This window comes from Lithobates pipiens, unplaced genomic scaffold (assembly GCF_037356315.1).
Source record: "Lithobates pipiens isolate NorthernLeopardFrog02 unplaced genomic scaffold, aLitPip1_a1.2 Scaffold_16, whole genome shotgun sequence".
NCBI lineage: Eukaryota > Metazoa > Chordata > Amphibia > Anura > Ranidae > Lithobates > Lithobates pipiens.
The window spans coordinates 167,718,778-167,741,962 of record NW_027507748.1 but is presented as its reverse complement, the minus strand read 5'-3'; the positions used below and the strand labels follow the sequence as shown (position 1 = coordinate 167,741,962).

The 23,185-nt window shown below is 43.1% G+C and overlaps 1 protein-coding gene across 1 annotated transcript in view; it reads right to left on the bottom strand.

Annotated features, from left to right (window-relative positions):
* POLA1 (DNA polymerase alpha 1, catalytic subunit) overlaps positions 1-21,539 on the bottom strand; it is a 539,463-nt gene extending 517,924 nt beyond the window's left edge. The window contains exons 1-3 of the mRNA XM_077480771.1: positions 21,374-21,539; positions 15,295-15,419; positions 10,332-10,428 (exon numbers count right to left, since the gene is read on the bottom strand). Coding sequence (XP_077336897.1) covers positions 10,332-10,428; positions 15,295-15,419; positions 21,374-21,410 — 259 coding nt within the window. The 5' untranslated portion in view covers positions 21,411-21,539. The remainder of the gene's footprint in view (positions 1-10,331; positions 10,429-15,294; positions 15,420-21,373) is intronic.
* Between the last annotated feature and the right edge of the window lie 1,646 nt (positions 21,540-23,185).

Sequence of the window (23,185 nt, the reverse complement as noted above, 5' to 3'; positions counted from 1 at the left end):
AACCAATAAATATACAATTATTGACTTTTTTTTTTACCAAAGACATGTGGCTGAATACATTTTGGCCTAAATGTATGACTAAAATTGAGTTTATTGGATTTTTCTAATAACAAAAAATAGAAAATATCATTTTTTTTCAAAATTTGCGGTCTTTTTACGTTTATATCGCAAAAAATAAAAATCGTAGAGGCAATCAAATACCATCAAAAGAAAGCTCTATTTGTGGGAAGAAAAGGACGCAAATTTTGTTTGGGTACAACATTGCATGACCGCGCAATTACCAGTTAAAGCAGCGCAGTGCCAAATTGTAAAAAGACCTCTGGTCATTTACCAGCAAAATGGTCCGGTCTGAAAGTGGTTAAGGCAGGGGTTGACAAATTTGCTTGGAATCTAGGAGCCAGGTCCGTGACGGCGATCTGGACCTGTCCCTGGCCTGACATGGAGACGAGTGAGGGGAAGATAACCCCAAGCCCCTCACCTGTCTCAAAGTCATTGCCCATAGCTATTAGAGGGACATTTTATTTGTTTTATTTTTTTCAAATGACTATTTTTTTTTTAAATTGCATTTTAGTGTAAATATGAGATGTGAGGTCTCTCTGACCCCAGATCTCATATATAAGAGGACCTGTCATGCTTTTTTCTATTACAAGGGATTTTTACATTCCTTGTAATAGGAATAAAAGTGACACACATTTTTTTTTTTAAAAGAACAGTGAAAAAAAAAAAAAAAAAAAAAGTTAAAATAAGAAAAAATATGTTTTTTTTAAATGCGCCCTGTCCCGCCAAGCTTGCGTGCAGAAGTGAACGCATATATGAAAGCGATGTTCAAACCACACATGTGAGGTATCGCTGCGATCGGTAGAGTAAGAACAATAATTCTAGCCCTAGACCTTCTCTGTAACTCAAAACGTGCAACCTGTAGAATTTTTTAAACGGTAAAAGTTTGTCGCCATTCCATGAGCGGGCGCAATTTTGAAGCATGACATGTTGGGTATCAATTTACTCGACGTAACATTATCTTTCACAATATAAAAAAAAATTGGGCTAACTTTACTGTTGTCTTATTTTTATTAAATAAATTATTTTTTCCCCAAAAAAAGTGCAAGTGTAAGTACGCTGTGCAAATATGGTGCGACAGACATTATTGCAACAACCACCATTTTACTCTCTAGGGTGTTAGAATAAAAAAGAAAAAAAAAAGTGTGTGTGTGTGTGTGTGTGTAATGTTTAGGTGTTCTAAGTAAATGGAAGGAGATCCATTAGCATTAATGGTTGTAATTCCAACGGCCACCACAAGAGGGCGCCAGATTCCAGAAGGAATAGGATCACAGAAGGGAATAGCATCACAGAAGGGATCAAATCCGGGGGCTCAATTACCGGCCGCCGGCGGGGCGCGGCCCGACGCAATCACGCTGGGGGGGTCCACGGAGACAGGATACCCCCAGCTGTGCTGCCCCAGGCGCCAGTCGCTAATTCTAGTCGCCAATGCGACCTGCCGCCCGGGTTTTGTCGAGCCCTGGGTTAAGGACCTTCCACGGCCCTGTCCAGCTCTCTTAAACTAACTGCTTGTCTCTTGGAATCTCCTCCATTCCCTTGAGACTGTGCTGGGAGACATAGAAAACCTTCTGGTAATGGCACATGCCATCCTGGAGTTGGACTGCCTGTACAACCTCTATAGGGTCCAGGTATCACCTCATGCTACAGAAAATTATATACTAATCGTTTTTGTGACTGAGTAGGGTATACTATGCACCCCATATGCATTTACTTGGGGGGGGAGGAGGCAGGATCTGGTGGCCCCTTTAATAAAGTGGGCTTCCAGATTCTGTCAAGTCCCCCCCTACAACCACCAAATTGAGGCCGTCTGGGAAGAGGTCCTTGTCCTCTAACATGGGGACAAGGTGCTTTGCCGGGGATGTTGAGGGCCTTTGTGAAAACGATCCCAAGATATACAAGTGAGGCTGAAACAATCGATTAATCGACAACTAATCAATTATGAAAATAGCTTTCAACTATTTTCATAATCGATTAGCTGGTCAGCCGATTAGTTGGCCTGCATACAGAATGCATTATTCGTTAGAGCAGGAAATACAGTGAAGCACACACACAGCTCAGTACACCATCCATCCATGTCGGTAAGTGCCTGAGAACTTGTGAGGAGCAACGCATCATGGGACAGTCCTGGGCAGGAAGTGAGTGGTTCTAAAAGGCAGAATTGTTTTACCTTGATATAGGGGCACTCTATACTATACTTTAAAGCAGGGTAGATTTGATTTAAATCACAATTTAAATCACTAGTAAAAAGGTTTGATTTAAATCAACTTTATTTAAATCATGATTTTTAAAGCGCAACTCCTTTTCTCTGAAGTTCATTGACTGACACAGCACCTTTAATCTCGACCTTAGGGTTATATCGCCACCATCAGGAGGGGACAAGGCAGAACATGTAAAAACAGCTACACTGGCTTTTTGGGTGTTTGCACCTCACCTTCTGCCAACCATAGTGCCAGAGGTACTGAAAAAAAAAAAAAAATGCACCTACTGCTGAGCAAATAGTCCGGCAACTGCTGCTGCTATTAACACTCAGCCTGATGCAAAGTAAACATGCCTGGGGAATGTCTGTGTCACCACACTCACATGCCCCCATTTGCTCCGAGTCCCTCCATGAGGCAAATACAGCCTGCAAACGCTGTATTCATAGCCTACCTAGTCCTGCATGTGGACGCTGAAGCACGCCGCACTAAGACACACATACCTCATTTTCCACGCATGTCTCGGCATGTGGGGGATCTCAAGAGAGGATGGAGAAGGAAAGAATCGAACTGGAGGAAGCCTGCAGTGTCTGCTGACACAGAAGCAAGATCACCGACTGGCTCGGCAAGGGATTAAACAGACCGGCAGGGATTAAACTGACCTGTGCGTTGCCCTTTAAGACGTGGCATTGTGGGCGCGCGTCGCCGTGAGCGCGATCTATGACTATGTCCGCGAGGATACCTGCGATCGTCTCACGGAGAGGACAACAGGGAAATGCTGATGTAAGCAAGCATTGACCCATTCTTCCTAGTGACAGAACTAGGATCAGGAGCCGTGATCAGTGTCGTGTCACACATAGCCCATCCCCCCTAGAGTTAGAACAAATCCCTAAGACACACTTAACTCCTGCAGCACCCCCTACTGGTTAACACCTTCAATGCCAGTGACATTTACACTGTAATAAGTGCATTTTTAATCGCACTGATCACTGTATAAATGTGAATGGTTCCAAAATAGGGTCAAAAAAGTGTCCGATCTTTCTGCCATTATGTCACAGTCATGATAAAAAAGAAAAAAAAAAAAGAAAAAAGAAAAAAGAAGAAGAAGAAATCGCAGATTGCTGCCATTACTAGTTATAAATAAAAACTACCCCCTATTTTGTAGACGCTATAACTTTTGCGCAAGTCATACGCTTAATGCGATTTTTTACCAAAAATATACATAGACTACGGCCTAAACTGGAGGGGGTAAAAAATAAAAAAATAAAATTAAAAGGGGGGGGGGGGGGGGGGGAATGGAGAAAAAAAAAATGTTTTTCAAAGTGGTTGCTTTTTTTGTTTATACTAGCGCAAAAAATAAAAAAGCAGCAGAGGTGATCAAATACCACCAAAAGAAAGCACCATTTGTGGGGGGGGGGGGGGGGGGGTTGGAAGGACGTCAATTTTGTTTGGGAGACACGTCGCACAATTGTCAGTTAAAGCGACGCAGTGCCGAATCGCAAAAAACGCCAAAAATGGTCCGGGGCTGAAGTTTTTCAAAAGTGTAGCTGCTGACTTAAGAATATGACTGGTGAACTTTGACCTAGGCACATATCTGTAGCGTTTACTTATCTGTCTCCAAACCTATAAGTGCCGTGTCTTTCTGGTGCTCCGTTCCTCTTATCAGCAGAGTCACCTCTGACACGTTCTCCGACACAAGGTAAGAGCAGTTGAAAATTTGTGTTGGGAGGGGGTTTAGAGATATATAAGCAGAGAGCTTGTCTATTCGCAGTACAGCTCTGAATGTTCCTTCTTACCTCTGCCAATGTGGGGGGCGCCTTTTCTCCAATCAGCTCTCGTACAGCATTAACCCAGACTCCCTATGCGCTGCTCAAACAGGGAGAAAGATGTGCTACATGATCTGCGCTTTGCTAAGAATGTAGAACGCGTAAGACAGTAGATACACATGTAAAACTTATGTAGGAGGATTTGTTTCATCTGAGGCTGTTCACTTCACTGGGTATATGGAACAACCTTTCAAAGTGAAAGGGAAGGCCAATTACAGTGGGCATAGAAACAACCCCCCCCCCCCCTCAAAATAATCATATTTTGTTGCTTTGCAGCCTGAAATTAAGACGGACTCAATTTTCGTTTTATCCAGCTGCATTTACTCACTGCAACATATAACATACAAGTGAAAAATATACCACCACCATGTCAGAATAAAAAAAATCTCAAAAACAGAATCACCAAGATAGTAAAAAGATCATCCCCCTCATAAATACGGAAAATTGTTATCATACTTACCGTAATTTTCCTTACCAGGGAGCTCATGTCAACCTATGAATGGGTCAGCTCCACCCCCTCTGACCCCCACAGGACAAACCACTGCTCAAATAAAAGGAGGGATTTCTCCATAACCCAGCATTCCTAACACGACAGAACACCAGGGAAAGAAACACTAGGCTGACATGATGAGCTCCCAGGAAAGAAAAATTATGTTAAGTATGCTAACAATTTTCCGTATTCCTGGGGCTAATCATATCAGCCTACGAATGGGATATAGTTAGCATGAAAAAAAAATTTAAAATTTAAAAAAAAGCACAGAAACAAGAATTAAGGTGCCCAAAGACAGCGAAGGGCAATCCACCACATCTAAAACAGTAATAGTAGGTGGAAGTGTTAGGTGACTTTCAGCTGGCAGCCGTTCCACTGGAATCCTGGCGTGACTTGCCCAAGAAGCCGATGTTGCCAAGGCGGAATAATCATGAAACCCCTCTGTAGGGGGAAAAGACCCAAAGCTACCAATGCTCAAGAGAAAACGGATTCTAAGTGGAGCCATTTGACCCATTTTAGGACTTAATGATAATGAACCAGTTATCCATCAGCCTGAACTTCTGCGTTCTCTGTAAATACGTGGGGGGTAACGCACACGACAACCTAAAAATTGGGTCCATCGTTGACCAATCTTCCTGTCCCAAAACTGCAAACAAGATTGGACCTTTTTCATGTTGAAGTGGTGCAACCTTTCGAAGAAAAGACGAAACTGGATTAAGAACCACTCTGTCTTGCAGCTCACAATATGACGACTTGGAAGTGAAAGCTTGGATTTTTTCCCAAGACCCGTCTGGTTGTTGCTTTAGCTATAAAGGTTGCTTGCATAAAAACGTGCCAAACAGATCATCTACACAATGAACAGTTAGAGCTGAAATGGTCGACAGCTGGTCCGAACTGTAGCTAAGGGCCAATTGAAAGAACTCCAAGAGCTCAATACGAGAGCAAGACTCAGGATTTAATAATCAAATAATCACTGCCACCTTATCTTTTCCACAGGCTAGAATACATAGCATTCAAGGACATCTGCCAAGATTTGAGCAGGATTCACTAAACCTCTTCTGCTATGTCCACCTGGGCTAGCCTCCTCCTTACAAATAACCAGGAGGAGCCCAATTGAGCCACACTGGGATGAGGCATGCCTCCTGAGTACCAAAGATCTCTGAAGTGCCATCAGCAGAGCGAACAACTGCCACAAGTGTGGAAACTGAACGTATCAGGTTCAGAATTAGAGAAGGTTGGGGAAAACCCGTATACAGGACAGAAAACCCAGTGTTGGGACAGAGTATCCTGACTCCTGGCTGCCGGATGGAAGAACACTAGCAGCTGAGCACTGGCAGATGCCATTAAATCCACTTGCGGGGAGCCCACTGAGCAAACCATTGTAGGAAATGTCCATTTCTTTAGATCTAGAAAGTGTGCTCAAAAAGGGTCTGCTCATGTATTCTCCAGCCCGGGAAGGTAAGAGACTGACAGGAACAGATTGCACTTCAGCAACCGAAAAATGTGTTCTACAATCTGCCCGAGGCTGCTTATTCCTCCCCGATTCGACACATATGCTACCGTTGTCTGTCTGAATCCTCACAATGGCCATGAAGCAGTGGTGCAAAGATCAGTAATGCCTCCTATGCTGCCATCAACTCTAGAACAATGAATCGCTCCCTTCAATCTTCTTTGAGCAAACTGGTTCTGACAGTGAGCTTGACCCACTGCTGGAGTAAAGCAAACTTAAGGCGTCTGATATGATATCGAGCCAGGGCCACTGTGGGGACTGCTGTGTTCATCAATACCCCCATACAATGTTTTGCTGATATCAAATGACTCGTCTTCAGAGCGCAGACCATCAAGGTCAAGAGGTATCTTCTTCTCTGGAAGGAACACCTTTGTGAGGGAACTAGCTGTATCTTGCTGAAGATGATCAACCAACCAAATATCTGTAGCATCTCCAGGGCCCTCGCCCGATGATTCGGAAGCCCTTTAAAATTACTTCCACTGCTTTCTGTCTAAAGGCATCCCACCAGCCTTAGAAAGGAGGAATTAAAGAGGAAGTAAACCCTGATGGGTTTACTTCCTCTTTGATTCCCTGCAAAGGTAAAGCATAATGGACTACTCTGCATCGCATAGTAGCCCATTATGTGTCACTTACCTGACACAGGAGCCAGTGAAGTCACCACTGTCCCCTTGTGTACGGAGCCTCCATCTTCTTGGTGGTCTCGCTGCTTTGACGAAGCTGCGATGACGTCACTCCCACGCACGTGCACTCGCGGCATATCGCCGTAGACAGCGGTGCCTGTGTTTTGGCAAATATTTCCTAAATCGGGTAGGTTTAGGAGATATTTGTTGGACCTACAGGTAAGCCTTAATCTAGGCTTACCTGTAGGTCAAAGTGGTTTGTAAGGGTTTACAACCACTTTAATCAACAGACATAGGTCATCTTTTTACATATATTCTTGTTTGGAAAGTCTTAAGAAGTCCAGTTACTGGCTTTGGAAGGAAAACTGGACTTTGCACAAGGTGAGCCCAAACAGCTCTTTTATAGAGTGTATTAACCTCATGCTTAATGAATTGTGACAATACTGTATAGCATCATCTTAATCCCAGACTTTGAGCAAAGCAGGGTTCATAAAGTCATGTTCATGCACATCTTGGCAGAGCCTGAAGAGGGCTGCTTTTTCTGCAAAGCAGATGGGCACTGTCCCCTACCTTCTTTAGTAGCGCTGGTCTTTATTTGGGTTTGGCATTTGCTTTTCTGCAGAAAAGGAAGGCAAGCAAAACCATTGAGCTTGTTCAATGAGTAATAAAGGAAAATGACAGCCATGATATTGCACGGCTTCTCCATCGAGAGTCGATTACACTTCTTCCACCCTCCCGAGACGGAACTTTCGACAGTCAAGAACACGGTGACGTACAACACGACGAGCCGAGAAAATGAAGTCCAATGCTTGCGAGCATATATGATTTTTTTTTTTGCACCTCCGAAGTGCATACAGATGAACGCATTTTCGGATAGGAACCTTTTCCGACCAAAAAATAGAGAACCTGCTCTGAATATTTGCTGGCTGGACTTCTGCCAGCAAAAGTCCAATGGAGCATACACACGGTCGGAATTTCTGACCAAAAGCTCACGTCCGACTTTTGCTGGCAGAATTTCTGATCATGTGTATGGGGCATTAGAGTGTATTGAATACATGTTTACTGAATGCAACAAACTGTTAGGCATCATCAGCTTGTCTTTCGCTGCTTGAACCAACAGGATTCACGCAGTCCTATTCTATCTGCATCTTCTCTTGGAAGAGCCTGGAAAGGGTGGATTTGCCCAGAGTGAGTGGAAACCACTCTTTTAGAGTGTATTGCTCACATGTTTAATGAATGTGACAACCTATTCGGTGTTGACATCTTCGACCTTGGCTGCTCGAAGCAGCAGGATTCATACAGTCATGTTCATTCATATCTTCTCTTGGATGAGACTGAATCAGATCATTTGCCTGGGAAGCCCAGAGACTACACATTGCCAGAATAGGCAACCCACTGGGCCAGTGGAAAAATTCCTTTTAGAGTGTATTGACCACATGCTTAACTAATGTCATAACCTGTTAGCTGCCATCATCTTTTATCCTTGGTTGCTTGAACAAACCAGTATTCTTGCAGTCATGCTCATCCTTAATCTCTCTTAGGAAGCTTCTGAAAAGGATTGCTCACCTGGAAAGGCTTAGAGACTGTTCATTGTTGGAACAGGTAACCCCCTCACAGAGCGAGTGGAAACACTCCTTTAGAGTGTATTGGCCACGTGCTTAAACGAATGCGACAGCATGTTGGGTCAGAGGGGTGGCGCTGATCCATTTATAGGCCAATACGATTAGCCCCAGGAAAATGACTTGTAAACTATCAGGTGTCGTTAAATACCTTCTCAATGGCACACAAAGCCATTTAACTTTCAACTGTGATCAGCTGTGGTAATTTTAATTAGCGCAGCATGAAAAGAGCCGTCCTATAGCTTTTCAGTACCTGTTAGTGCAACTACAATACACTATGGGTAGCAAAAGATCTCTGGGATAAAGTTGTGGCACAAGTTAGGAGACTGATGCAAAAAAATTCAGGAGGCTTTATTAATGCCTAGAAGCATAGTGAAGTCTATTAAGAAATGAAAGGTATTGGGTACAACACAAACCCTCCCTGTATCAGGGGGTTGCTCCAAACTGGATGAAAGAGCCAGGAAGAAACAAGTCAGAGGCTACCAAAAGTCCTACAGCAACTCTAAAGTAGTTGCAGGAATTTCTAACAGAGTGGTCATTGTGTGCTTGTCGCAATATCACTAATTCTCCACAATTATGGCTTGTATTGGGAGGGTTGCAAGAAATAAGCAACGCAAAAAAAGGGTGTTATGGTCAGGTGAAGCTACATATCTGGCGGAAATCCAATAGAGCTCACCTTCCAAATAACACTATTCCTACAGTAAAGCATAGGGCTGGTAATATCCTGTTATGGGGTTGTTTCTCTGCAGCAGGGACTGGAACACTTGTCAGGATAGAAGGAAAAATGGATAGGGCAAAATTCCATCAAATTCTTGAGGAAAATCTGCTGCCCTCTGCCATAAATTTGTAGATGGGAAGAAGGTTCACCTTCCAACAGGATAATGACCCAAAGAGCACAGCAAAAATAACCACAGTGGTTGAAGGAGAAAAGGGTGATTTATCCTTGCGTAGTCTAGTCACAGCCCAGACTTAAACCCCATTGAAAATCTGTGGAATGACTTGCAGTCCACAAACAGTCACCATCAGATTTAACTGAACTTGAGCAACTTTGCAAGAAGAATGGGCAAATATTGCAAAGTCTAGATGTGTAAAGTTAGTAGAGACATATCCCAACAGACTAAAGGCTTTAATTAAAGCAAAAGGTGGTGGTTCTGTTTTTGAATTTTTATTTATTTTTTGTGACATGTTGGTATTATAGCTCTCACTTGGATCTTTTAGATTACAGTGAGTAAATACAGCTGGATAAAACAAAAACTGTGTCCGTCTTTATTTCAGCCTGCAAAGCAACAAAAATTTGATTTTAAATCTCTTGCTGTTCACCATACAGCAGTTTTACGGCTACATGGCGACAGCTGCACGCCAAATCTCTCTCTCATAAGACAGTAGATCTCCTGTTCCAGCATCAGCTTTCATAAAAGATCGAAATGAAAAAAACATCCTGTAGTATAGACATGGCAGGCAGATCTGGGCAACTACGGAGGACTACACTCATAAAACATAGTATGGAGGCAATTATAACAATCTGAACATTAACCAAGCTAAGCAGGGCAAGACCTAAGGTAGCCAACCAGGCTTCCTAAAGTTTTCCAAACTTGCCAGGGCACCCATGGTGTAAGTAAATTAACCAATCATACCGCAAGACTGAAGGACTGGTGGTGGAACATGGGAATCATTATACTCAAGATAGTTCTAATATTCCACCAGCAGTCCTCCACAGTTTTGAGGGAACCTCCAACTTCCAACATCCAGAATCAAGGTTACTCAATGTGCACACACAGATTTCCAATTCCAACTTCTTGCCAAGTTCAAAAGGTGAATCTCCCTTTTACAAATTAAGAATGCTGGGCTCCCACAGAGTTTAAGGAGTTTACAAATAGTACCTCTAGGTGCCTGCTTTAACTAGGGCAACTTGAAACGCTTTGCTACAGCTTTAATTTAAAAAAGGTACCTCTATATTTACAAAGTATTTATTATGCAGTAATTATTCAATATTAGCTTTAACAAGGAAACTCACCATCATCCACTATCCAGTCATCATCTTGACGTTCTCGGACAATCTTTGAATAGGATTCTTCATCTATTTCTTCATAAACACTTGTCATTTCTTCTACCTCAAGGTAAAAAAGGGAAAAATTCACTAATATGTATGCAAGCAACCATGTACTAAGGTGCCGCAGAGTCTGAATTGTTTTATTTAGGTTGTACTTGTATACCTGCTTTGCATTTGCCTTACACTGTGCCCAAGTACAACTGTCCCCCCTGCCAATCCCTCTGCTGGTCTGCATTCACATTGTGCCATGCCCGAGCATGCTTACATCACCTCTGCCAACCAGACCATATTGATTCCTGTTTCCATGTCCCATGAGTGAAGATAAAGAAGCTTAACAGGACATTAACATGCCCAATTGTGAATGCCAGGCGATATCCCTATTACTAATACGGCAGTAATCAGGAGCACTGGGATACTACCCATCTCTCAGGATGGAAAAAAAAAAAATCCTAGTAGCAGGAACAGTTACACCAGATGCAGACAGCGGATCATGCTGTACATATGGGAAGGTTACAGCACCAAAAATAATGTGCAATAATCTCTACTGCTCATATTAGGGCTACAAGACCAAGCAAAACATGATGTAGAAACTTTCCCGATCAGCCTATAACCTAAACAAAAACAGTCCAGTGACCTGACAGAAATATGTGAGCTGCCATTACTGACACTGACGTTGTCCCCATGGACACGAATGGGCAAAAATTAAAAATAGTTCCTCACCAGATCAATTTTTCAGTGCTCTCACATTTTCAATGACAATTACTCAGTGAGAAATTTCATATGGGTTAAAAATTTAGCTTTTTTTTTTCCAACGCAAAATAGAGCTCTCTGTTGGTGCCATTTAATCACCATTGGGTTCATTTTGTGCTCTAAAAAAAAAAAAAAAAAAAAAAAAAAAAAAAAAAAACACACCCCCGAAAATGTTGTATAAAAAAAGCTTTTATTGGTTAAAAGATTTTGCCAATTAGTAATTTTTCTTCATAAATTTTGGCCAAAATGTATACAGCTACATTTCTTTGCTAAAAATAACCAAATCAGTGTATATCATTTGGTCTTTGTGAAAGTTATAGAGTCTACAGTTATGGTGCCAATCACTGAAAATTTATCACACCTGATGTACTGAAGGCCTCATTTCTTGAGACCCCAACAAGCCAGGGCAGTACAAATACCACTCCCCCCACCCCCCCCCCCCCAAAATATGCTGACCTTGACCTTTGAGCCCTAACCCGAACACTCCCTAACCCTGGCAAACCTTGACCTTATTTTTTTAAAACACACTTTGGGGTGTTTACATTTTCCTCTCCTGCTAGGAGAGGAAGATACAATGCATCTTCCTTTTCATTCAGAAGAGGCAGTAAACAGGTTCACAGTGAACAGGTGACCCCAGACAGACAGTCCCAGCTCCTGATCGTTAGTACAAGACCTGGGCCTCTCGGTGAGAGCCCAGTCTCTGTGCTGGGAGCACACTGTGAGGCACGCTCCCAGCACAAACGAAGAGCAGCATATATGTGGCCCCACAGAAAAAAAGCCCACTTCCGCAAGGCTACATATATGGGAGCGGTCAACAGGAATGGTTACTATCAACCAGCAGAAACAAGCGCAATATTTGTGCCAAAACGTTCAGTCTTTGGAGATTCACATCAAATGCCAAATGTTTAGGGTGTTCTTCACAAAACAAACATGACAGCTTTCTCCTGTCAATAGTTGCTAAAGATGTAGCAAGTTTTAAAAGATTTAAAGACGTGGAAGATGAGGCTAATTGTATAAATATTCTTGAAAATGTTCTCTCCCCCATTCTCCTAGATATCTCCTGCATATCTTGTATGTACTTTATTGGGTCAGCATACGGCTGATCCAAGAAATGACAAAGGGGCACTTGGGAGCCTATAGTTCCACATGTTCACAGCCATTGTCAAACGCTCAATTACACAAGGAAGCCTGAGCTGCTGAAACGCATGACCGAACAGGATAACAAAGGAAAAAAAAAAATATTTTTGTATACAGGAAGATGGGAGAGGAGAAGGAAGGGGAGGGAACAATTTTAAGAATTGTTATAATAACCGGTTTTTAAAAATTGCAGTTCCTAACCAAAAAAATTTTTTTTTTTTCATTAGTACATTTACCCCTCAGTCAGTGACCAGCCCACCCAATGCAATTTGTTCGATGTTCCTTAGCCCAATAGCCAAGAACTTGGCTATTATAAAGATTCAGCTCCAAAGTGGTTAAATTTGATGGTCAAATTTATCTGTTTGCCAAACCATGCTATGAAAAACAAAAAAAAAACAAAAAAAACAAACACCCAGGTATTTTTGGCTCATCACTATGAACCAGATAATTCAGCAATGAATTTGCAAGTCGATTTTTGCCATTAAATTACATTGAAATCCAAAACAGTGTGGATGTGGTAAAACACCTATTAAAGGGGGGTTCCAGCGACCATTCCTATTTTTTTTTTCAGTCATCGAAGATGCATGTAAAATCACAAATACACTCACTGTTTAGTTTTTTTTTTTTTTGCTGTTGCTGTCCGTTTTCGTTAAAAAAAAAAAAAAAAAAAAATTTAAAAAATATTGTGGCCATTCCCATCTTACTTGTGGGCATGTGAAGACCACAAGCATGGATTTCCTGGATATGGCGAATGCTGAGCTCCCAGCATTCACGCTATTTCCCGCGCATGCTCAGTGTTTACAGAGAGCAGCGCTGTAAACTTGAGGGGTTGCCATGACAACGGTGGTGGCGAAATCCCGCGATAACTCGCGGCAGGCATCCGCAATGACTTCTGGGAATAATGACAGGAGCTCCCAGGAGACATTGCTCGACAAGAGGAAATGACGTGATATCCGCAGAGAGCTGAGACAGGAAGCAGAGGAGGACTTCTGCAAAAACACAGGTACAAAAGAAAAAAAATCTATTTATTACTGTATAGATTTATGGCATGCAATTAAGCAAAACATGTTTAATGAGGTGGAGCTCTGCTTTAAGTTTTTGTTGTCACCAGGACAGAGATGGGACCCCAAAACATAAGAAGAAATCCGACACCATGCACTGCCCCATAAGCACTGTGGGGGGGGGGCAAGGGAAGAACTACTGACACTGTCCACTGGCACATACACTCCACGTACCTCTCCTGCACTTACTACCCACCACCGTCCACTCTGCACTGTACATTCTCTATTTAACATTACCACATTCTGCACTATGCAAGTCATCTCAGACTGTATTAAACCACACCCCAAGAAGGTTCTGGAAAGAGGAGGGGAGGTGGAGTTGCCCAGGGTATTTTGGAAGAGCCCTGATCAATCCCCAACTTGGAATTGGCAGGGGACAGGCCTCCTCAAATACCCAGGGTCAGCAAAGTTGTTGGGTGGAAGAGTTGGAGATGGAGTACTGAGGCTGTCGGGACCTTGAAGGGAGCTCCCCAGTCTGGGGGGGGGGGGGGGGGTGACATTAGGCCTGGGCTCGGGTGCGAATAGGGCTCTCTAAGAAAACGTGGAGGAGTCTTGAACAGGGAGGCACAAGAGGAGCAAGAGAGAACAGTGGGTGAGAGTACTGATGGGCAAGTTTCCAGGGAGAGGAACCATTGGTTGCAGCCAAGAGGTCTGGTCATTGGCATGCACAGTTGGGAGGCACACCTGAAAGGACTGGGAGAGTGCAGTCAGAGATGGATGCAAAACCAGGGGAGGACTGTGGGGTCATGGGCAGTGGAGCCAGGAGAGCCGGCAGGGCCCGAAAAGGGCTGACTGGGATCAGTAGCTACATGTGGGACAGCTAGTACCAGAACTTACCATTTTCTTTTTTCTACACTATAGGGGCCCGCAGTCCCTGCCTGTGAAGGGCATTTGCTTTAGGCCTGTCAGGCCTACAGTGCTAGTCTGGAGAAAGAAAGATAGTAATCAATGTGCGGGAGGAGTATGGAGCAATACTCAGAAGAGAGGAATACATGAAAATATATATATATATATATATATATATATATATATATATATATATATATATATATATATATATATATATATATATATATATATATATATATATATATATATATATATATATATATATATATCCCCATGTTCCAATGTTTGACCACCCGGATGAACATGAGTTTCCCATCCCAATCCAAGTTTAATATGCCCTCAAAACAAAATGCAGAGGAGCAGTCAGGTGACCTGGGTAGGCTGTAAGCTTTGAGCTCATTCAGCCTTACTGGGTGTATTCGATGTAAAGTGAGACATTCACCCCTCCCTCAACACATCCTGGTGATTAAAATTAATGCTGCAACTGTGATCAAAAGGACCTCAGACACACACACACACACACACACACTGAAACTTCTCCTCTGCCCAGCTGAGTAGAAACATCTCCCCTAAAACAGATTGGTTGTCTGTGGGTGTTCTGCTGGCCATCCTGTGAGAAGACTGTACTATGCATGCATTTCTTCTTCTCACACTGATCTGTGGATCACACACCATGATAAGAACCAGCCAGTCAAAACCCAGGAAAGTCACCACATGGCTTCAGCATGCCCAATCATGCTGAGGTGTGGAGCAGCGTATCCTGGGAGAGCTGGAGAAGAAAGGGGGGGGGGGGGGGGGGGTGGGAAGTACACAGAATGCCTGTCACACTCGTGCAAGAGATATGTACACCACCTGTCACTCACAGCAAGGGGGAGAAATGGCCATATGTCGGACCGTTGGATTAACTCTTCGTGGCAAGACAGAACATGAAATCCTATACTGTACAAGGTACAAAGCCTTAATTAAAAAACTATTTAGAATTTACATCCACTTTAAGATAAGCCTGCTTTTCTTACAGCAGATGTAAGCTTGTTTTGACTGCCATGACTTTTGCAGTCAAAGGGTAAAACAATAAAATACCAAAAATCTTATGTTACAATGTAAAAATTAAAAGACTGGAGTTTACTTACTTCATACTTCACTTTTCCGCCAGCTTTTACTTTTCTCAACATCTCCAAGGCTTCCTTACGGCCCTTCTTTTCAGTTTTCTCACGTCGTGAACGCGAAGCTGCAAAACTGCCCGAACCCTCCATGTCTGAAACCAAAATACACAAACAGAATATAACATGCAATCGAAAATCAAGAGGAAAGGAAACTAGAACTTTACAAACAGCAGATGATACAAGTCATATTAAAAAAATAAATAAAATAAAAAAGGGGGGGATCTATGAAGTGTGACACACAAACATCTATACTCCCCAGTCATAGAATACAGAAGAATGATGGGGTTCAGTTTTTATTTTGCCCTCTGTGTGCTGTTAAGATTTTCTCTTTCCTTACCCTTTCTTCCCCTGACACACGAGGAGTAGGGCAAATCGCTCCAATGTAAAGGGAAATCAACACTTAGAATATATAAGTAACTCCCACGCTGTCAAAAGAAAGGACTGTGATACACTGCAGCAAACACTTGGTGAACTGATCCTAGAGAGAAAAATTTGTGAATGTGTAAATGATAGTGTCAGATGATGAAGTCAGGTGATGTGAGTGACTATACATCAGGATTGGAGCAATAGGTATCACCAGGAACTGACAGAAGTATACAAGGTCGGCGCTCGTGGATTGCTGCTGTTTCTCTGATTTTTAAAAAGTGGAGTTTTATTTTACCTTGTTTGTCAAAATCTCCCAAGGGGATTACGCTATGGGAATTCTTAAACCCCATATACCGAGGTTACTAGTGGATGGATTGGGACATTAAATACTACCAGGATTGGGCAGAAGCATACAAGCTCAGCACTCATGGATTGTTGCCGGTTATGATTTTTTTTTTTTTTTTAAAGGAGTTCATTTATCTTGTCACAATAAACCCTCCTAGATGGGATCACGCTATGGGCTGTCTTCTCTTCTATAGTTAAACCCCACATACTAAGATCACAATCGAAAGAAGGTTCAATCATTTGATTACTACCCGTGACTAATTTATGCTGCAAACCTTACAGCAGTAAGGCAAGAGGCTTGTACACATAGGAGGTGCCACTATTAAAAGATTGGCTAGGCACTAGAGCTGCACAATTAACCGTCAAGAAATTGCGATCTTGACTAAAGTGTTTCCAGATTCTTTCTATGCAAAGAATTCTCTCTGCTCTTTTGAAGCCACAGGGCTCAAAAGAAAGGAAGAGAAATACTGGGCAGTCTGCCAAGAATCAAAACCTTTATCAGTTGAACTTAAGTATAAACATTGTAACAATATCTCAATGGAATAGACTAAGTGAAAAAAGTTTAACCAATTTCTTCACCGAATGGATTTTTTGGTGCTGAAAACCGATACTGAAAATTAAACCTACACTAAACCTTTTTCTGGCATTTGTTGGTTTCAAGTTAAAATCATTTTTTTTGCTAGAAAATTACTTAGAACCCCCAAACATATTGTTTTAGTAGACACCCTAGAGAATAAAAAGGTGGCTGTTGCAATATTTTATGTCACATTGTATTTGCGCAGCGGTCTTTCAAATGCATTTTTTTTGGTATCGTGTGGAAGATTTTACATTGCAAGAATCGTGATCTTTTTATTCTAAGCAAAAAAAATCATGATTCCCATTTTGGCCAGAATCGTGCAGCTCTACTAGGCACCAGTTTTGCTGTTTCACGGTGGAGGGATTCATTATTAATGTAGAAAATCTTTTAGACTATTGTAGTAAAAACTTTTTGGATCACACTTTAATCGTTGGACTATCATCTTCCATTTATTTGGATTGCAGTTTTTTCACTGCATATTCAGTTGTGCACACTGGACTTTCATCATTGTGTCTTATTTGTTTTATATTGGTTTGATTTAAGTCACATTTTGTTATTCGTTTTTAAATCACTTACAAATATCCAATCATTTGTTTCTAGCAAGTTTTGCCTATGTTAATTTTCATATGGTATTTTATAATTATTCAGTCTTCTGGCACCATTTGCACACTCACACAGCACAACACTATCATTTACACAAAATCAACACTTAGTTGTCATGGCAACAGATGTCCCCAATGGTAGATTTCCCTACACCTCCTTTTCCCATGACAATGATAACCAAAACAAACTGAGGGTTAATTTTCCTCAGCAACAATGTAGATAGCATAAAAAAAACATTGACAGAGGTTCTAACCTTTCCCCATTATATCCAAAACTAAGCCCAAGCAGCAACGTTTTGGCGTAAGATTTACTTTGACCTGGTTTATCTTTCTAACCATGTTTCATGTTGCACCCATATTAAGCCCCCTTTCACACTGGGGCGTTTTTCCAGGTGCATTAGCGTTAAAAAAAAATAAAAAGCGCCTGTAAAGCGCTTGAAAGAAGCCTCATCTGTAATCCCAATGTGAAAGCCCAAGTGCTAGTGGCCAAATAAAGGGTTAAAAGCACCACTGCCAAAAGTGCTTTGCAGGCGCTTCCCATTTATTTCAATGGGAAGGGGCACTTTAGGAATGGTATTCACCGCTCTAAAAGCACTGCAAAGAAGCTGCTTGCAGGATTTTTTTTGACACCGTGACAGCGCAACACCTCAGTGTGAAAGCACTTTTATTTTTTTTTAAGCTAAAGCACCTGAAAAACGCCCCAGCTTGAAGGGGGTCTTAGTGTGTAACAGAAATCAGTCACATTCCCCAAATACATGAAAACTAGGGCTGAAATGATTAATCGATATGATCGATAATGAAAATAGTTGTCTACGATGGAAAAGTACTGTAATGTCATCGCTGAGAGGACCGATATGTTTCCCGTGTCTTTCTTCCAGGTTCGTGTGCTCTGGCTATGTGATTGGCCGGAGCAACAATGATGTCACTCCTGTGGAAGAACTCGGTTCCGGCACAAAGTTCTGGCAAGGTACGCCAATGTAACGTCAAAATAGCCAATTCGTTGAGTTCTCCAATCACAACACTTCTGGTTACTGTGTAAACCCTCAGTAAGTGGAGATTGACAAGTTGCTGTTTCGACACAACACCCGGCAATCATATACACTCCGGTATACGATATCATGATCAGCCATTTAGTCCGCCTGACACTAACAAAATGGGCGTCCGAGGCGGCAACACAACAACTTTTTTTTTTTCTCCTTACCTGCTGTTCTGTCAAAACAGCCAACAGTTTGTGTACGGTTGCCGGGTGTTGTGTCAAAATAGCAACTTGTTGAAATCTCCAAATACTGATGTTTACAGGAACCGGAAGTGACATGACTGGAGATCTGTCAAAATAGCCAATTCATGGAGAACACCGAACCATCAGAACGCATGCGCCAGTGATGTCATTGGCTGAATATCTCCTAAAATGGTACAGGTTTAGGAGATATTCATTTTACCTACAGGTAAGCCCCATTATAGTCTTACCTGTACGTAAAAATGACCAAGCGGGATTTACAACCGCTTTATCCACTTACGGACCGCCCGCCGTTGTTATACGTCAGCACTTTGAAGAGGGATATCATTATGGCAGCAGCTAGCTGACATTACCCCGATATCCTCCTCTTCTGCAGAAGGTCCGCTTTCAGATAAAAGTGTCTCTACAGCAAATTCGTCACAAGATCACTTATCGGCGGCGGGAGAGGGCCCCCTTCCCTCCTCCGCTTACCGGCGGGTCCTTTCGCCTACTAGGTGTGGAGACTAGTGAGGGGGAAGATGGTCCCCACCCGTCTCCATACCATTGCATGGCGGAAGTGACGTCAAAGCGTCACTTCCGCCCATAAAACTCTTAAAGTTTTTTTTTTTATGCATTTTAGTATAAATATGAGATCTGAGGTCTTTTTGACCCCAGATCTCATATTCAAGGAGGTCCTGTCATGCCTTTTTTTTTTCTATTACAAGGGATGTTTACATTCCTTCTAATAGGAATAAAGGTGACTTTTTTTTTTTAAAGAACAGTGTAAAAATAAAAGCGGTAAAATAAAAAAACTGCTTGCAGAAGCAAACACATACGTGAACAGCGCCTGCACATGAAAACGGTGTTCAAACCACACATGTGAGGTATCCCCGAGATCGTTAGAGCAATAATTCTAGCCCTTGACGTCCTCTAACTCAAAACACACAACCTGCAGAATTTTTTAAACATCGCCTATGGAGATTAAGGGTAAATGTTTGTCCACTAGCGGGCGCAATTTTGAAGCGTGACAGGTTATTACGTTACTCGGCATAACTTTTTTTTATTTTTTTTGAAAGATCTGGGCTAACTTTACAGTTGTCTTATTTTTCTAAATTCAAAAAAAGTGTAATTTTTCCAAAAGAGTTTGCTTGTAAGACCACCGAGTAAATACAACATGACAAAGTATTGCAACAACCGCCATTTTATTCTCTAGGTTGTGTATTTTTTTTTTTTGGGGGGGGTTCCAAGTAATTTTCTAGAAAAAAATAAAATAAAAAGGGAAGAACAAACAAAACTATTTAACACCAAATCTCAGAAAGTGGCTCAGTCTTCAAGTAGTTAAAGCGGAGTTTCACCCAAAAATGGAACTTTCACTTTAAGGGAAGGTGACCCCCTGCTATGTCACATTTGGCATGTCATTTTTTTTGGGGGGGGGCACGGATACCCTTTCTTTAGAGGATGCCAGCTCCCACTTCCTCCCTGGCGCACCACAAGGAAGATCACCTCTCCCCCTCTCGGCAATCATCTGGGACACGTCACAGGTCCCAGATGGCCGGCCAATCACGGCTCGTGCGTGCGTGCCCAGCTGTGTTCTCCTTCTCGGCAATCATCTGGGACAGGTCCCAGGTCATCGCCCGGCCAGTCATGACTCGCGCGTGCCTGGGTGTGCAGCCGGGCGCCCACAGTGATAATGCCGTCACAGCGGCGCTTCATTCCCCTGCATCGCTGGACCTGGGACAGGTAAGTGTCTGACTAATAAAAGTCGGCAACTGCAGTATTTGTAGCTGTTGACTTATTTTATTTTTTCCTTAAAGTGGTTGTATACTCGAATTTTTAACTTTTACCTACAGGAAAGCCTATAATAAGGCTTACCTGTAGGTAAAAAAATATCTCCTAAACCTGTACGGTTTAGGAGATATTTCCCTCGGTATGCGCCGCTGACTGCAGCGGCGCATGCGCACAAGGGGATTCCCGGCCTGAAAATCCGGCAGTGGCCGGCCGGAATGAAATCTCGCGCGCGCATGCGCGGGAGTGACGATATCGCGGCTCCGGCCACTCACAGCACCGGAGCCGCGATACCCGGAAGAAACGCAGAGGGAACATCTCAGCTCCCTCGGCGTGGATCGGGCCAGATGTCAGGGCCTCGTTCTAAGGTAAGTATTTCATAATGAGCTAGTATGCGGTGCATACTAGCTAATTATGCCTTTTGCTTTGCAGGTTTAAAAAAAAAAAAAAATTGCGGGTTTACTACCGCTTTAAGAGGAACTCCGCTTTAAATGGCTAACCACTGATCGGATTCATAAGACTAGCTTGTGAGAAAAAGTATCCTAGCAGTTTATAATTTTCTAAAATAATTGCATTTCTATGTTCTGTGTGAGACCGGATATAGTGAATGCAGGGTGCTGGGTTTAGTAACACTTTAATACTGCTTTAAAGCGACTTGTGCTGCAAAAAAAAAAAAAAAAAAAAACACACACCTGTTGCGCATGCGTGTGTAAAATTACAACTTTCCATGCCAATGTTAATGCAACACACCATGATGTGGGAATGGCTCCTTATACCTCACACACAGCAATGTGTCAGATTGCTTCCCTCAGTCTGCAGATCTCTCATTAATGCTGGAGGTCAATACCCACACACTGTGCCAAGGCAACACATGGGCACAATCACTCCCATCAGCACTGGGAAGTGAGCTGTGATTGGCTGTATGTCACTTCCTGTCCCAGGTGTGGGTGATGTACAGGGCACAGCACAGGTGTCCTACCCAGAACACACAAATCCCTTCCACGGGCGCAGCCCTAATAAAGTAACAACCCCAAAGGGACTTCAGTGTATACGTTACATAGAAAAGCTCGCCATGGACTAGAGGAAACACAGATGTCATTTATTGAGGTGAAATGCATGCTCCTTCATATATCACCCCGCCTCCCTCCCGGTTACCGTGTTGCGGGCTGTCTCCGTTGGACACAGGAGCCATGTTCTCAGGACTGGACTACCGAGAGCTGACGGAATCCTCCTGGCGCCAAAACTGCCACAACCCGGACACACACAGCTGCAATCAAACTGGCGCGACCCTGCAGACCAATCAGGGAATGCAGGAAAAAGCCATTCTCCAATCAAAAGCGAAGCGTTCTTTCGCTCTCAGCGCACGTGCGCGTTCCAGAGTTCTCGGGCACGCGCCGTGTGTGTGGTAAAGCGCATGCGCGGCTTAAAGACAGCTTCAAGTTAAAGGAGCTATCTACTAGTAATGACACTAATCTAAATACAACACAAACCATTTGTTATGTATTGACATTATAAATTACATGTGACTCTAAAGCCTGTTACACACTATAAGTTCTTATTTTTCGTTCAACTCAGCTGGCTGAACATAAAAAAAACTGCCATTGCTGTACACAGGCGATGTTGGCATACCTCCCAACTTTCTGAGATGGGAATGAGGGACAACTATAAGTAAAAGTATGTAGGCATAGGACACACCCCTGCCACCCCCATTAAAAGACAAGTATATATATAAAAAAAAAAAAACGATAACCCACAAGTGCTTTTTTTTTTTTTTTTTTTTTTTTTTTTTAATACCACTTCCATTCCCTGATTCTGGCTTTTTACATTTACAAATGCAGCAATTTGGAATTAGGATGAAAGGTAAATAGTGCATTTTATATACAACTGTAGCGGATGACATTTGGGATCAAATGTCACATACTTTGTAAATTTAGTTTTTGCCTCAGGACCTTACAGTACTACAGAGGGTTAATTGTGTAGGTAAGCCTTAACACCAGTCTGGTCAGGCCATGATTGATGTTCTGCCTGGTCATGTGAGTGGTGAGGTACACATGACAGGCGAGCACCAGGCTTGGTTGGATGTTTTGGTATGGCCCTCTCGGAGCCAATCAGAGGGAGTGCCGGGCCCGCTGAGGAGTCTGGGAGGGGGTACTTAAGCAGGTGTGGGTCACGTGTTCGGGGTTCCGGAGTTGTTCGTAAGACCCGTGTGGTCTGTTCTGGTTCCAGGACCGGGGTAGCCCCACGAGGGGTCCCGGTGTTTGACATCCCGCAACATGTTCCTGTGAGTGGCCCCTGTTAGACCCGACTGGTCTGGGGTAGGGATCCATCTGTTCCCGAGTATCGGAACCTGCTGGTCCAAGGCGCTGTAATGCCCCGTACACACGAGCGGACTTTTCAACATCCAAAGTCCGTCAGACCGAGTCCGTCAGACTATCCGATCGTGTGTGGGCTGCAACGGACTTTAGCTTCGCAAAAGTCTGACGGACTTTAGAAATGAAGCATGCTTCAAATTTTCCCGACGGAACTCCGCCGGACCCGGTCCCCTTCGAAAACTCCGCTCGTGTGTATGCTACTCCGACGGACTAAAACCGACGCTAGGGCAGCTATTGGCTACTGGCTATGAACTTCCTTATTCGAGTCGGGTCGTACGTCATCACGTTCGAATCCGTCGGAGTTTAGTGTGATCGTGTGTGGCCAAGTCCGTTCGGCCGAAAAGTCTGTCAGAACTCCGTCGGAACTCCGGCGGAACTCCTTTGGAAGTCTGTCGGACATAAGTCCTCTCGTGTGTACGGGGCATAACTGAGGGAGGATTCAGAGTGTCCGGGTGTGCTCTCGGCTTGGAGGGGCACCACAGCTCGTGGAAGTGACCGGGGAGGACTCTTCGGAGGAGGGCCGACAAGTGGCATCCTGAGAAGTGCCTGGTTACTGAGTTGGGAAGGACATTGACGAGTCCACACTTTTACAGTA